This window comes from Diadema antillarum, unplaced genomic scaffold, assembly GCF_040938485.1.
Source record: "Diadema antillarum isolate AM-2024a unplaced genomic scaffold, OU_Dant_1.0 seq00000893_RagTag, whole genome shotgun sequence".
Classification (NCBI taxonomy): Eukaryota; Metazoa; Echinodermata; class Echinoidea; order Diadematoida; family Diadematidae; genus Diadema; species Diadema antillarum.
Genome location: NW_027271756.1, coordinates 975316 through 992744, shown reverse-complemented (window position 1 = coordinate 992744; position 17429 = coordinate 975316). Strand labels below are relative to the sequence as shown.

The window sequence follows — 17429 nt, the reverse complement described above, 5'->3', positions numbered from 1 at the left end:
TGAGCGTAGATGTTTTCCTCTCCCTCTCAATCTCCTCCCTTCCCCGTCTGTCACATGTCAAAAGATAACGACATAATCTGAAAGTCTCTTTCCCGCCTCGGACGTTGAGATGTTTCTACACCGTTTCCATGGCAGTGTCGCTGAGGAATGTTCACTCATAATTCCTCGCGAACATCCCTCCTCTGCCACGAAGTGTTTACAATAATTTCAAGTGACACGTGCCGCGCGCAAAAAGAAAAAAAATGACACACACACACAAAAAAAGAGAGGAAAATTCTATTCCTGACCATCTCTTGGAGGACGGGTAAAAAAAAGAAGCAAAATAAAGCAAACTATAAACTGCAAAATATGTGGGATGCGTTCCCCCTTCACAAAAAAAAAAAAAAAATGCCGATTGGGACTATGAAGAGAGGTCAAAATGGTAAAACGGGAACATTATTTTGAGCGAAGAGTTTCTGCAAGACTTGTCTTTGATTTCTGCACCTATGGCATCTTGCATCTCCCAGTTTCACGTTACAATTCATGTGTTTGATTCCCGCTAAAATGATGTTAATGGCAAAGACTTTGCAAAAATTTACAAGTTAGAAGAAAGTTTTGATACATTGCATTAAGGAGATTTTTTTTTCTCCATTACTTCTTGTGTCTACAAATGCGTGTCCATGTGCGAATTAAAGCACATGCAAAAGAAAGAGGGACACACAAACAAAAAGGAAAAGAGAAACATATCTGAACATAGCGAAGGTGAAAAAAGTAAGATACGATAACAGCTTTTAATCGTACTTTCTTCCTGTGAGAAGACAGACCTAGCGTTACCCTTGACCTTTCGATCGACGACAGAAGATTGACGGAAGAAAAAAGAGAACGAAAAGATCACAAATCCTGTAAAGAGTTAATTTCGGGAAATAATGAAATCATTCATTTGCTTCACCCATTCCCGAAGTCGTCTGCATGCTGATCAAGCGATGCCCGCCAAGCGATGCGCTTCCCTATGATGTATAGCCTGCCATTTGCTCGCAGACACGGTTTTCCCCCTCCCGTATTTTTCTTTCCTTACCCAAATTTCCGCCTCTCCTTGCTCCTGTCGTTACTCCCTCCTAAGTCAAGGAACTTCCCCCACCTAGGAATCGCTGAAAGAGCCATTCCCCCTTAGGAAAATACACAAACAATAAGATTAAAAGAAAGAAAAAGAAAAAGATAGAGCGAACACTGAGAAACTCATCCTTTTATCAAAGGTTAAGTGAGTTCAAAGAACCGTGTATCTGTGCCTGTTGCATCACAAAGACCTATTTCATCTTTAAATAAACGAAAGCTGTGGGAGAATCAAGACCAGTGCATTGTTCAGACAAAATAGTTTACGCGTTGTCCCGTAATAATACGATGAATATAATTATTGTCTAATTCAAGTAATCGTGGCACTCGCACTCAAAACACTTTGTAAAAATTTGACTCCCCTTTATTGCATCCCGTTCTAGGTTAAATATCATCTTCTGCGTTTGTGTGCTTTGAATTTTACTTACGTGGGTCAAGATTAAATTGCGCTGGTCCTCTTTACGTATATAAAGATAAGAAAGAAAGAGAGGGAGGGAGAAGAGCAGGGAGGCCTCAAGAGGAATACTGGGCTTGTTGAATTAAACAAAATTAGAGTCTATTTCTTTTGGCGATTCAATACGGATTAATAATTGTACAACACATAAATCAACCCAAATGAAAATATGGGGCCTACACTTGAAGATAACAAACGAAAATATATATACATGTTTTACACAGAATGAATAGTTTTGGTCAATACTACATCTTTAACCAAGTAGTGCTGGAGGATACGACATAGCTTGATTTGTTGTCATTTGAACTTGTAATGATTTTTTTTTCAGAAATGTCTGCGGTGGCGCCATATTAATTGCATATACATCCTTAAAGTCGTTATCATGTCTACTGTCATTGAGAAAAATAGTTTTGAAAATTGTCTGTTTTCTCCTTTATTTTTCTCCTCAAAGAATCTACTGCATAGGAAAGCTTGCTGATAAACTTTTGTTTTTCTTAAGATCTTTCCACCTGCTCAAGGAGATTCCCAGTTAATGTGTATCAAAGGATGAATTAGCTCAATCAAACAAGCTCTGAAAACATTCCAGCATATGACTAGATATTTGGGTTGACCCAAACTCTTTAATCTCCCTGAATAATATTTTATTGAGCTAGTCCTCGGGTTTCAATGGGTGGTTTGACCGAAAAATAATAATACTTCCTCCCATTGTCACTGAGAATATTGCGAGTATGAAATTAGGATGTGTAATGAACGCAGGTTGACATACCGCAATCGTCTGCGCACAAAAGACGCTGTCCGTTTCCCGCCTTTGGGGGCGTTTCTCTGTTCAGATCACGGCAAAGAGAAGAGTGCGATCTCGCCCCCAGCGGTTGTTATTCCATATCTAACGAATAATAACGAGCGCTATAACAAAAGAGTGCGATAAACCCAGCAGGCTCTCGTGAAACCACGAGAGGACAAGATTTGCGCGTTTGTCTGCTAGCATCAAAACGTAATCGTCTATGGTTTTATCTTCATAAACGTAGCTTACGCAGCCCTCAGTCTTGGGAATTTCTTGCGGAAAGAGCGAAAAGACAACAAATACAAATCATAGTGACAGAGGACAAAAGCAGGGCGTATGAAATTATTGACAAGATCCCACGCCGAAGTGGGGCTCTCTCATTTCTTTCTCTTTTTTTTTTCTTCTCACCGCTTTTTGATGCAACAAAACCGGTGCACTCCTGTATACATGGAGAGAGGGGAAAAAAATCGTTGTGACGTGATATGATATGAATTGATTTTGTCGGCCGCCTTTTTTTTTCTTTTTGCGTAGGTACAGTAACCCAGGAGGCGGACCGTGTGGAGGTCGTCCCTCTTCTCTCAGAATCGACCTGGACCACTGAACTGTGCGGCCTACTCGTGGATGCGCTCATCAGGCAGAGAGAGAGAAAGAGAGAATAGGGAGGGGAAATAAATTTGTGTGTCTTCCTTTTCACGTTGCTCGCTGTATAACCAATTAGTGTGTCATTGTCCTCCGGGGAATAACAACTCGATTTTCGATGACCATGTCGCCTCACAGAGCGATGTCTCTTTGGATTTTAATCCTGTGCATGCTGTTCGCGGTGAGCTTAGCCAATCCAGTCAGTCCTGCCGCAGCCGACTCCGATCGCCTCGATGGTCGGGAATATAATCCGGATTTAGATCAAGTGGGTACTCGGCACTCCGTGCACCAACCCCAGCCCGCGGCGGCAGGGGCGGCGGCGGACGACTCAGCCGCTAGAGCCCAAGAGAGGACCGATACGGGGATCGATGTCGACGCGGACGACGACGACGAATTCGATGACGATGGGGATATCGAGGAGGAAGTGTTGAGGAAGTTGGAGGGGACTGCGATCCCCAAGAGAGTGGTGAAGGTGCTGAAAGCGATCTCGGAGAGTGACGACTACCTTGATGGAAAAGGCAATACCGTCAAAAGTTACACGCCCGTCAAAAGTAAGAATCAGGCCCTTTATTTCAGCCATGTGTGAAGTTCATTCATTCATTCCATTTGGAGTGTTTGTTTTCTAAAAGAGAGAGAGAGCGAAAAAAAAATCTCCCATTGTGACTGCGCAACCTGTATGGTGCAAAAGGAGATTGCTTTGTCTATTGAAATGCTTTTCGTTGAGGTGTTTTTTTTTAATCAGGTGTTTACAGGTGCATACCCGTTTAAGATAAAAAAAACCCAACCCAAAAATGTAAAAATGAAAAGCATAAAACGAATATATGTGTAATGTAGATATAAACATATATATATATATATATATATATATATATATATATATATATATATATACATATATATCTATGGGCAACATTGTGTATTGTCCTTTGGTTGTTGTTATTGTATGAGTAGTGTGATTGCAAAACGGGTTAACACTTTTATTGCTAAGTTGAGATATTTGAGATTAAAGCTGCTAAAAACAAGGAAAATTATAAGAGAACATTTGATATATTTATCCATAATTTCAGGGATAATCCTTGTCATGTTACAATTAAGTTACAATTCCAACATTTTCGTATACTTACAATTTTTCTGTAAACTTATTCTTTATTTTGTATTATGATGAAATCTATGTATTCAATTTCTGTAATATATTCATATGTTACTGTTGGAAATGAAAAATAAATGAATGAATGAATGAATGAAATGAAAAGTGAGGCATCATTTAAATATTTAAGGGATTTTCTCGAGAAAAAGACCCAACAAATATATTGATAAGTATATATCTATGTATATTGATATATATATATATAATATATATATATATATGTATATATATATATATATATATATATTATAGATATATATATACATACACACACACACACATATATATACATATATATATATATATATATATATATATATATATATATACATATATATATATATATAAATCAAGCAAGTAGGAATCCCACTCCGTATTTACTCAGAAACAAAACAACGCAAAAGAAACCCCCTACTACTCACACTTTGATTTCAAATCAATTCAATTTCCTCTCCACCTGCATGAATTCATTGGGAGCTTTTGAATGTTACAGAACGTGGATTAAAACCACTGCCCAGATTTTCTCTTCACAATGCTTAAGGTATATACACTTATCTGCCAAAGACAGCAACAGCGTTTATGTTTAACATGTATGACGTAATGTTGTACATTTTGTGAAGATGTAATCCTCCATGTCGACAAACTCCGTTGTCACACAGATGAGATAACTATTCTATCTTATATACGGATGTGACCCCAATTATATGCTTCTGTATCATGTGCAAATAATCATGTCATACATAGCCCCTGTCTGAGAGGGTATAATGGATAATGCTCGTGAGTGAAGCGATTGTAGATTACGTCGGGATCCGCAGAAATTCACAGCATAAGTTCTGTTAATACAGTCTCTGGACTTTGACTTTATCTTATCCAAACATTTTTTTTGGGAAAACGCACATTAGGAGCACCGATTAAATGACATATACACAAAATGGCATGGGGAAGAAATATCAAGTTTTCATCAATGAGCCTCTGGAGGTGCACAATTAGTTTGCAAATTAGACTGGCTCTCGGAAGGATCGAATGTCCCATGGCAAAGCACAAGAACAAGAGGTCTTGGATTCGAATCCTGCGTGGTGCCTGCACCCCTGCATGCGTACAATATGTTTTATTCACTCTGCCCCTCTTGACCAATTTTTAAGTGGGTATAAATGTCATTGTTGAGTTATATATACTTGTAATGCTCACTAGAAGAGAGTAGTGCTTACATTAATGAAGATACTGTACCATAATTAGAGACTGAGACCATGAGATGCCCTAGACCAGAAGATACCATTATCATGAAAGGTGAAGGATACCGAAAAGGATGCGGGATATCTGGCTCTGAAATCCCATGAAATAACCATCATCAGTGGGTGTGCATTCATTCATCAAAAATCAGGCGGTGAACTCGAAAGATGTTACGTTGGCATGCAAAGTTTTGTTGTTGTTGTCGTTGGGTTTTTTTTTCTCCTCATTGAATCACCTTCACCTGTTCTGTTTGACATGGGTTTCATGAATTTACAAATCATAGCATTGATATAATAGAATTGCCACCATTTAGGCGGTATTGTTCTCACTTTTAACTGTAACTAAATCTTATTTGTTTAACACAAAATGCGATTCATTTAACTGACACTTGGTAAAGTGAATATCCCATCATATTTCACCTCATCCTTCCATGAGAAAATATAATTGCTTGACTCCCAGTATAGAACACTGGATATCTCACCGCAGTTCACAAAAAAGAGACAAATTGCTCCACTTTGTGTGTTTCGAAGTGTCACTGGTGGTATATGAAAGGTTCTTCTCTTACTGCATGAAGAGAAATTATGACATGGAGTAAAACCAGTAAGACTTTGTCAACGGTAAACTCAATGGCGTGTGCAGATGTATTCTTCTTTTTTTCATTTACGGAAACGGAGTAATTCGACACGTTAATATCGTCCCAAAAAGTTTCGATGAAGAAAAACATTTCCGGATGAATGAAGTGTGATTTGACTACTTTTAAAACACTCGTTAATGCTGAAACTCTGACCACATTTGTGCCCATGTTTAAATTACGGTAGAAGTTATTAGATATAATCATTTAGTCTATTGTTACTTTGAGAGTCAAAGTCAAAGGAGTCACGTCAATCAAACGTGAGTGCCATCACAAAAAAAAAATCTGAATTCTACACCTTGGAAATTTGGATGTTGCCTTTGGACATCTCAAGTGGAGCTGACAGAAATGATCGAACAAACACGAAAGGAAAACGAAACACTTTTTTTTTGGGGGGGGGGGCAGAAGAAGAAAACCCTTCATGCACATAATTCACAATGTGTACACTGAAATGTGGGTCATTTCCAAAAATCACTATTTCCCATGTTCGATTTCCTTTTATTTCTTTAACACTGTTCTCTCCCCCATCGACCTGTTCAATGACATCATGTATTTTGATCCATCTTTCTTCCTCTCTCTCTCTTCTCTTCTCTTTCTTCTGTCTATATGTTTTATATCCAGTCTGTCCTTCTCTCCATCAATCTCCCTCTCTATCTTCTCTCCCTTTTTTTCTGTTCTTCTGTCGGTCCGTCTTTCTGACAGTCTGTCTTTCTGTAACTAACTCTCTCTCTTCCCCTCTCTCTCTGTCCATCGGTTTCACGGCCATCGTCAAATATAGGCCTTAATGGGACCGCAATTAACTGCACAAACACCCTCATTATGGCAGTACTAACATCTGGGGCAACAACGGTGTCCTTTTCTCATGCGCACCACCTCAGAAAATATTCGTCATGCCACACTTTTCAACTCCCTTAAAAAGATCGCTAGGAAAATAGGGGAATAAGGGAGTTGACCATGTAGAATGAAAAAAAAAAAAGAAAATCAAAAGCCTGAGAAGAAAAAAAACGTAAAAAAGAATGAGAATTCAAACATTTTCTTAAGGTGTTTTTCATAGGCAGGCTTGTCAAGCATTGCTCTGCTTTTTTTGCTTTTCAGTTCCAAACACTCACGCCTTTTTCCCCTTGTCAGTATGTTCACAACTTGTTGGAGTTTTCTCCTGTATGACTTCAACTCAAATTACACGGCGCAAGTCCCTAGTGAATTCTCTGACCTAATACTGATCATTCACCGCATTTTCTGGCAGAAAAAAAGGGGGGGGGAATATAAGAATAATCACATGACTTTCTACGTCGGTGACGTCTAGGAGTTAACATATCGTCCACGGAAACGCATTGACATAGGGGCATCCATCGCGATGTCCAGTTGACGCAGCGCGCGCGTTTGTAGCCGCGCTATATGCTTGCCGGAAATGGTCCTCAATTATCAAAGGATTAACCCCCATCTGACTGCCACCATTCCGTGACATTAACGCAATTACTGAACTCTCAGCTTGTTCTTAAACTTGTACGTTGCATGTAAATACACAAATAAGAGCTCGAAATTCAAGAAGATTTTTTCCCAACTTTTCTCTCTGTCCTTTCATTTCTTTGTTGTTGCTGTTGTTCTTGTTGTGACGTGCACCTGATGTATCGATTAGTGTTTATTTGAGCATGGACCCATGATTTGAGGAAGCTAAAATGGCTAGTGCGATGACCTTAGTTGTGTTCAAAAGGCAAAAAGTCAGGTGATAAAGACGTTGGAACCAATTCAACTATGTCTCGACAAAAAAGCACCAGTAACGTTTCTCCTTTTAAACATTTTACATAAACTACATGAACATGGTTAGATAATATCTGTAAAAGTACGATATGTTTCGATTTGTATGCAACAGTAAAGAGTCACAACGATTTTCTGCGATCACGGTGCCTGCCCATGAGAGTGGTAATTTCCCATTATCCAGCACCTTTTGTTTTTAATCGTTACGTCAGCAATCGTTCTGTTTTTTTAAAGAAGTGAGTTGTAGCTTTTGTGATGTCTTTATGATGGAACGTGTGAAGACAATCATATTTTTGCCATGATACATTCAAAGGATGAGACACTCTTTCCCTCCGATGGTGACTTGACAAGAAATTGAAGAGAAATTGAAAAAAAAATGCCATGTACCTTTCGATTACTCATTGCTGTTGGGATTGTGGGAGTATCTTAAGCCGTAAACACCATACCATGTTTATACGTCACTGACAATCATAAGGGAACTATTTGGGCAAATTCACAACATGTCATTCACAAGTGAAGACATTAGGTATGTATATTCGTGGTATAAGTTAATAGAGAATCCTACGTCAGACGCAACACACAGTTACTAATCTTTTCTTTGTACCTGCTTCCTACATAATGAGATCTTTCTTGGAAACAACATTTATAGATTCGTGATTATATTCGCTCAACTCTTTAGCTACCTTTATGATGCGCTGTACACAATCATGATTATCGATAATAGGAAGATGTGTATCTAATTTATTTACACTTCAATTTGTACAAGGGAATGCTGTGAGGGTAATCGGGGCTAGATTTTTAGAATAATAATGATTTCCCTCCACGAGAGTCATAGAGATTTTGTCTGTCACCCATTGAGGCCAAATTATGTTCGCTGAGAAACACATCCAAAGTCCCCCTAACCTCAAAGTCCGTAGCCTGTAAAACTAAACCAACCACATCCATATCCGCTCTCTCTAACTCGTTAATTAATCGCCAATTACGAACCACGAGTACAATCAGTACACGCTGACCAGTCGTTATTTTCCCCGTGCCCTGCGAACCCTATAATTCACTTAAAACTAATTTGTCCACATAGTGATCATTACACTAACCCAAATATGACGCGCTTGCTGAAATGCCAACCACAAACATCTATAATTTCATACATCAACACGAGACCCATTTTTTTCTCTTTGTCCAGTGCGAATACTCCTGAGGAATATCGCAGATGTATAGTGCGCTGTAATGAAGTCGCTCTCCTATGAGAGTTCTCTCTGCGTTATGTTGCTGCTCGATTATTCTGTCCACTCACGGTAATTTTGCTGTGCACTTATTTCATCAAGTAATCTGTCGGAAATGGAGGTTAACATACCCCCGACCACCTTGACAACGCGTTGAGCGACTCTTAACAAACTCACCGTGTTAAGTCACGCATCCACCTGCCGACTCCCGCCAAATTAATCTCGCCCTTTTCGTCATCAATGTGCACAAGTCTTGCTTGAAGACGAAAAAAAAAAATGTCTTCATCATACAGTGCTCCTCCCCCTTCCCCCGAGAAAAACAACAACAACAACAACAACAACAACAACAACAACAACAACAACAACAACAACAACAACAACAACAACAACAACACGACCACCCAAAACATAAACAATAAACCCCTTGCAACTTTAAGTGTCAGGTGCATGGCAACGAAATCATCACAAATAGCATTATCGAAATTACATCACGCAGAGTAGAAGAGAAATGATAGGGAGCCTTGATGAATTTCATTGCAAATTGAGATGAATTCAGTGATCATTAGAAAATGATAGAACATATTATTTAAACATATATTTTTTCCAGCAAAACTGGACTTAGATACCAATAGTTGTTCTCTTCTATTCTAGCACCAAACAACATAAGCATTTCCTACAAGTCAAGAAGTAGGAAACTACTCTTACATTAAGGTCTCTACCATTGGGCTTTGTAACTAAGTAGTCGCAGGTTTATCACTGTCTTGTATACGCCTCGTCACTCTCAGAGCGCTGCGGAAACAGTTTCGCAATCGAATCATCGATATCCATACACCGGATATAGCCTTGAAAAAGGAATTTAAGTGATATGTATGCATATCATTTTCTCTCTTCCTCCTCAGAGGCAAAATAGGAATAACTAATGAACTTTACTACCACAAAGATAGTCTAGGATTACAATGAGCGTTATATTCCTAAATATCTGTAAAAACACAAAAACATAAAACAGCTGATTATGAGATTTAGGGCCAAGTGGTCCGAAACTGAAGCTGCTGGAATGGAGCGATGTAGATTTTGCTCTAATTATACCAGGCGACAACAGCACAATCAATACGATAGCATTTTTGGAACCACTGATCGATAGCCGGAGATTTTTAATTACCGTTTCATTATTTGGGCATTGACATTTTTGGTGAATATGAAATAGGTTCCTCTGCTCATTCGCTGTGTAGAAATGGGATCTTCATTTCATACTACAATACCTGCCAAGGGGGGGGGGGGGGGGGTGGAGGTGAGGGAAGGATGGAGATGGGATGAGGTATGTAGAAGGATTAATCAATCTTCATTAAAAATGAAAATAATAGGTAAAGCCATCCCAGTACATTTCCAACTTTTTGTTCTTGTTTTTGTCTGTTTGGTTGGTTTGCTTTTTTTGCGGGGGGGGGGGGGGGGGGGGCTACTACCATCATAGGCAATTGACCCATTTCATTGCCATGGCCAGAACGATATCAGCATTTTTCACAATTTTTTTTTTCAGCCACGAAGCTTTTAATGTTTTCTTGTCTGGTGTTACTTTTGTTGATGTCACATACATGTTACACTGTAATCGCATTGTCGTTGTTGTTTTTGCTCTTTCTGCCCTTTTCTCTCTCTCTCTCTAAACTCTTTTGTTTGTGTTCGTCCCCCCTTCCCCATCATCCACTTGATGATAATTTTTTACATCCACACCGTAATTCAAGCAATCAGAGGGAAGTTAACCCATAAAACTATAATATCCTGTTCTATTTTTGATATCAATTCTCTGTAACACAATTTGAAAACTCCCCCCTATTCATTTACAATGGCATTACCCCGATTTCGATCGGTCTGCAATCTAGAAATTTGACCTATGCCCAAGGATAAACGTTGCACAAGTACTTGTGATCCAGTCGTGTCTGTAGTTAAGTAGAGCAGCGGAAAATGGAAAATGAAGAATATAACGTGTATGATGTCAAGAAAGCAGACAAAAAAGAAAACAAAAATCAGTCAATTTTATGAGTTTCACCCGCTTTCCTAAGTCAGATTATCTTGAGCTATCACTTTCTTCCTGGTTCAAAATTTGTCGTTGCCTTCTTGGCAAGTGTGAGGTCTGATTGTTTCTTTGTTAGTTTCTCTTTGTTTTACACGTTTTCTTCCTCTCTGCCATAATTTTGATACACACACACACACACACACACACACACACACATATATATATATATATATATATATATATATGATATATATATGATATATATGATTATATATATATGATATATATAATTATATATATATATATGATATATATATATATATATATATATATATATATATATATATATATATAATATATATATGCGTGTTTTCTGCGACACTGACCTTTTATAACAGCTCATATATCTTTTTTTATAGATATTTCCAGACCTTAAACATAGATAATGCAAGATCAGCATAAAAGTTGAAATGCCTAATACGTGTTGATTCGAGCAAAACGTCTATAATGCTCTAGAATTCATTTAATATTTTCCAGTGGTACGCGTCTCCGCTTAAACAGCTTTACTTGCACTAACTCAGCAAAGGAAATATAACATTTTGAATTGTCATTCTGATACATTTTTTCATTTTTCTTACTTCATTTAAGGGTCGTTTTCAGTGCGACCTTGATCATGTGGATTTGGGGTCCAAAAGGCAGCAAATGAAAAGACTACCTTCTTCCTCGAACATAGAATATCACCGATATTCAATGTTTAACTTCGATTTATATTTTTAGGCCTCATTTGCTGTCTTAAGATAAGCGTTTCATTGAATCTGTCAAAGTAATTTTATTTTTCTGTCTCTCTCTTTCATTTTTACTTTTGCCCAAGCAAAAAAAAAGGGGAAGGGGTTGATTTCAGAGTAGGTGCCGTACTGGGGGAAACATAACTATCTAAATCAATCATTACAAGCTAAGGACTTACACCTTCGTTTCAAAAGAAAAAAGAAATCCTTTGCAGAAATTCATCACTTAACACAGACATGTAAGCAGGAACTCTTTTGAAAGTGGCAAAATCCGCCTGCCTAATCAATGTCCTTCCCTGCCCCACGTGACTGGAGTCTTTTATCTGATGGCGCGCGGGCAAGAAAATTCGTTCTGTGCGCTTCAGTCATGAGACGCAGGCTGTGATTGGTCCTACAGATCAGCTTCCTCGCGATAGCAGCAAAATAATGAAAGACAACGGCGTAGACGTCACAAGAATCAACTCGAGGTGACGACGTAAGTTTCAATTCTCGGCACGACGAAAACGCGGCGTCTCTTCCGACGTTCGAATCACGTACTTTTGGAAGGTTCGGACATACAGGTGACATGACCGACGAGCCAATTCAAGGCGACTGGAATCAGTGGCAAAAAGGAGAGGGAGCTAAAGGGATGGGGGTAGGTTGTTAGGGAGAGAAGGGTCGAGATTGACCTCGCGTCCTCTCATCAAATGGAAAACTTCCTCGACACCTCCCCCACTTTCTTCTCGTCATCACAAACTCGACATTTTACTATCGGGCAACCGTGGCTGGCAGGGGCTCCTAACGCTGACAACCATTACTCAGACAGGGCAATAAAGATGCCAAAACGAGTCCCATCCCAAACTCCTGCTACTCTCTCTTTCTCTCCCCTCCCCCCCCCCCCTTAGAAGGCATGCAACATAATTTATATCGCCCAGGACAATTTGCTCGCGCGCGCATAATACAGTTAAAGTCATCGGGCGACGCGACGCGACGCCGTCAGGTGAGGAATGCGTGTTATAAATGACATCGCGCAAATACCAAAGTAAAATGAAGCCCAGGGAAAACATATTTGTTAGAAGATTAATTGGCCCTTTCCACCTTTGATGCACGCACCTCTAATCTGTCTGTATACTCAAACTGTCAGACACAGACTGTCGACAATTGTGTCTCTACCCGTAAAATTCCTTACTAAGTTCATCTCGCAAAATCGCATTCCCAATAGGTCGGGAGTGACAAGCTCTGTATTATCACTATACGCGAAACCACAAGATGATATGTATTGAAACTGTCTAAATCAAAAGATTATGTCAGATAGTGTATGTTTCCTAAAGTTGTGTCATCCATTTTTTGTGGCAAATCAGAATCTCAAGATTTCTTTATTTCAATATCTTAAAGATATCAAAGCTTTAAACGAAGAGAAACAACATAATAGTTAGAGACTTGAAATACAACATGCTGATATGTCGGTTGGGTTTGTTATATGTGTCGAAAGCTGTGTTGCATACAAGGGTGAAAAGGGGAAGAAGGATGAAATATGACTCCTCGAGGCTAGCATACCGTCATTCCATTCAAACCATTCGGGGGAACGTCGGCTGAATGGAGCTGAAGACAATCAAATAATTGCCCCGAAGGGATGAATAGATCCATGCCATCCCACGGGGTAATTGCGGGTGGAAAAGAAGAAAATCGAAATTGTACTTGGCTCATTAGTTATTTTGATCTGTGCGACGTTTCCCTTTGTCATGGCCATTTCAAGCTGGCGTCTTTCCCCGTTAACAATGCACAAAGTTAAATCCTCCCAAAATCCCCTATTTTCTCCTCTTATCATAAAGGTAATAACCCTAATTTGCAAACTCCCGTGTCAATTCCTATAGGGATGATCTTTACAAAGCTGCGTATGACATCAGGGCAGGTTCTTGTCAAATTTTGGAGCGCATTGTCTTCTGGTGTCGCAACGAGAAACAAAGTTACCATTCCAAACTTATTTGTATCTCTTCTTTGAACATCTGTGGCATTTTTTGAGTATACATTTCAGTTATGAAAGGACTGTACCCAGGTGTTCATCCCACACGTTCTCGACAACAGGTTTAACGAATGCCAGTACGTGGGATGTAAACTTATGACAAGGTGTGTCGTAGGTGTCTGGATATTTTTTTTTTCTTTGAGAACAATACTAACTAAGATTATTCATACTGTCATAATGTCTTGTCATAAACTTATGACAAGGTGTGACAAGGTGTGTCGTAGGTGTCTGGATATTTTTTTTTCATTTCTTCTTTGAGCACAATGCAAAATAAGATTATTCACTGCACCTTCATAAAACATGAGTGCATGATGATGTCGGTTTACGCCTCATACGAGATGTGTGTTCCTAGATAAGGAAACCACGTACCGTATAGGGAGAAAACCTTGTTGGTTGAAATAAAACTGTTAAATATTTACATCCGTCAGAGTAGTGATCCTCATTTGTCTACACTTATTTCTTCCCGTAACAGTTTTATCAAAGATGCCATTCGATTTATGCAGTACACTGATTTTCCTCCTCGCTTCGCCGATTTTGCCTCTTCCCTCAAAGTCGAGAAAAGCCACATCCAAATATCTCATTTGCCATCCACGACTCGAGAGTAAACCAACTTTTGAACAAAGACAGACAGACAGACAGACAAACAGACAGATGGAAATTGATCGTGAAGTTGATACGAGCTCACAAATGTATTCATAAGGGAAGATGAAATACTAATAACGCTTGGCCGCTGCAATTCATGGCAGATCCTTGCATAGTATCCAAGCACGAAATTCCAGCAGAGCGCCTACCTGAAGAGTGAGAGAGGAGAGGTGGGGGGGGGGGGGGGGGATAAGAGAGGCACGATTTTAGAATGGATGATTTTCGATCCCGGAGGGCGTTTAGTTGATGATGTTAATGATAACAAAGAAATGAAAAAAAAATGGCGCTGCCACAAAGGAGCACGGATCCTACGGCGGGGTCATACTTTTCCATTGAACTTATTTTGACTGACTTTACGGAGTCCGAAGAAGAATGGTTTATTTGGCGAACAAAAAAAAAAAAAATGCGGAGTCTGTCGAATCTCAAAAGAGCAACCTCCCCCTTAAAAAAAAAGAGGTAATGGAAGGGTAGTAACCAGGAGACACATGAATTAATCGACTTGAGTCTGCGCTACGATATCTGCGTGTCATATTATGTGTTAAAAGGAAACACATATCTCTGTTTCATCCTCTGTTGAAAATGGTTAGCCTCCAGTCTGATTTTAACGACTTTTCAAAGTGACAAATCACCCCAAACCATTCTGGACGACGATTAAGATGTCGACAAAAACCACCACCGTCATCATCCCGCTTGTCGACCTCGAAGACAAAGTCAAGGCAAATACCACAAACTGCAAACAGTGATTGTTCAGGAGGCTGCCCCTCTCCCTCCCCTTATCTCTCTAGTTTCTCTTTCTTTTAACACACACAGACACACACACACACACACACACACACGCACGCACACACACGCACACACACACACACACACACACACACACAAACATAAGCAAACAGTTTACTACCCACCTACTGAAATTCTGCATCACAACGCCGAGGTGTATAGTATTCGTAGTTTTAGTGATTCCATTTCTTTTTATTCCTTGCTCATATTCTATTCAGTTGTATTCTGGGTCATGGTCGTATCCACTCTTGATTATTCGAAAGGATGAGTGATCGGAGTCTATATCTCCACTCTGCTATTAATCACGACGAAGGGTCCGTATTATTCTCCCCCTCATGTGCGAGATTGGGCTGTCCTCTCAGGTTACTAAGTTTTGAATCATTTTCAATTACAGATAATCTCCTAAATTCAGTTTAAAGAATGCGCAACGATGTCTTTTAAGAAGTTTCTTCAGACAACGCTGGAAATGAATAATGGCGGATGACATCGAGCCTGTCGAATGATAGTGGCGGTTAACAAATACAGCGACACATAATGATCACCTTTTCCCATATAGTAGCAACTGAGCATCGACCAATCAGCTCTCCAGTAGTTCTATTATTGTCGTGGTAACTGCAATCATTGCAACTTCCTATGATTGTAAAAGTTATCGAGAAACTGGGTTCTTGATAAAAATCAAGAATTTGACGATAACGTACATTAGTCACATGATGATACCAAAAGTACACAGACGTGTGATCTCTACCCAGCCCTTTCGAACTGTATACTTTATTGTTGTATGTCATCGAAGTGCATGTGGGTGTAGGATTCTCATGTGCATGGATGTTCGTAAAAAATAATTAAGCATTCTCATAATCTTATATCTCCTTTATATCCCAAATGGTAGGGGAGGGGGCGTGATAGAGGGAACGATGGAATTCGGGGACATTATTATTTACAATAACACCAACAAATGATATTGATTCGATTCCATTGTTAAAAAGAAATATTTCGCTGAGTGTGTGTGTGTGTGTGTGTGTGTGTGTGTGTGTGTGTTTGTTTTTTATCGTTGCGAAGATGCAACTATAGAATAGTTCAAGTTTCCTAAAATGTTCATCTTTCTTTCAGGTTATAAGCCAAAAGGACAAAGATAACAAAAGTTCCTCATTTTTCGGGAATTTCTTGTTTGAAAAAATGAAGATTATTCCACGAAATAAATCATTGATTTGAAAGCTTGCCTATATTACTAGGTACCAGTGTTGAAATAGGTCTAGGTTTTTTCGCATCAATTAATTCGTGCAGTAAGCAGTTTACCCAGTTTTTTTTTCTGATGAAAGCGCAGCAAAAGAGGTACGAAATAGCATACTTTACCCTATCCATTACGAAAAAGGGAAAACCCATTTATAAGGATTACAAAGACGCTACGAATAATCAAAGACACACTGTTTTCTGCATTGCTGTCATCCGGAGGAAAACGAATAATGTTGGATTTGATATTCATTTGCGTCATGAAATATGAATGAGTTTGCAAGTTTATAAGTGTAAGCTTGTGCCTTTTATGGAATCTATTCATATGTAGACACTTGTTACGTTGTGTGGTAAGGCAGGATATGAAAGATGTGGGTAATTTTTTTGAGGGGGAGGAGAGGGGGTATTCTATTTTTTAAACAGTTGAAATGATGTCAAGATTCCATTCCATCGTAGACAAGCTACGGCTTTCCGTACTTTTATACTTTTAAAATGCAGATTGATCGCTGTATGATTTATTGTCCTGTATTCTTTTATCCTCTTAAAAGCTGAACTCGACTCAAGGTCGCATAATAGAGAACGGATGATGTGATTTATTAGAAATCTTTCAAGAGCAAAAAGGAGGGCTGTAAACGAAGGATAGCAGAGTGCAAAACGTGTTCTTATACAGGGAATCAAAATGTCCCCTTCTCTCTTTCTGAACGGCGTAGCTATCCATTGAGGACATCAGACGGGCAGAGCATATAGAAAAGCGGATTTGAAACTTTTCGTGTCCTAGATCTGTAGTGTATGTAATTGCATGCATGTGTGTTTATATAAATTACACTTGAACGCCTTGTACTCAAGCGGGTATTACAGTATACGTCTAAATAATTACAGTGTATGTGTTAATGCGCGTATATTTTTGTGTGTAGCAATAGTGTGTATTCATGTACGTGAGGAGATACAAAATGTATGCATGTATGTATACATGCATGCGCGGATGTGTGTGTGTTGTGAGTAGGCTAAGTGCGTATGAATTTGTGACTTGTCC

General features: G+C 39.1%; 1 protein-coding gene across 1 annotated transcript in view; it reads left to right on the top strand.

The window, feature by feature from the left end:
- The first annotated feature begins 2874 nt into the window (after positions 1-2874).
- The window catches only part of LOC139740982 (uncharacterized), a 60144-nt gene continuing 45589 nt past the window's right edge, over positions 2875-17429 (top strand). Inside the window, exon 1 of the mRNA XM_071651566.1 lies at positions 2875-3514. Within this exon, the coding sequence (XP_071507667.1) occupies positions 3082-3514 (433 nt within the window). The 5' untranslated portion in view covers positions 2875-3081. The remainder of the gene's footprint in view (positions 3515-17429) is intronic.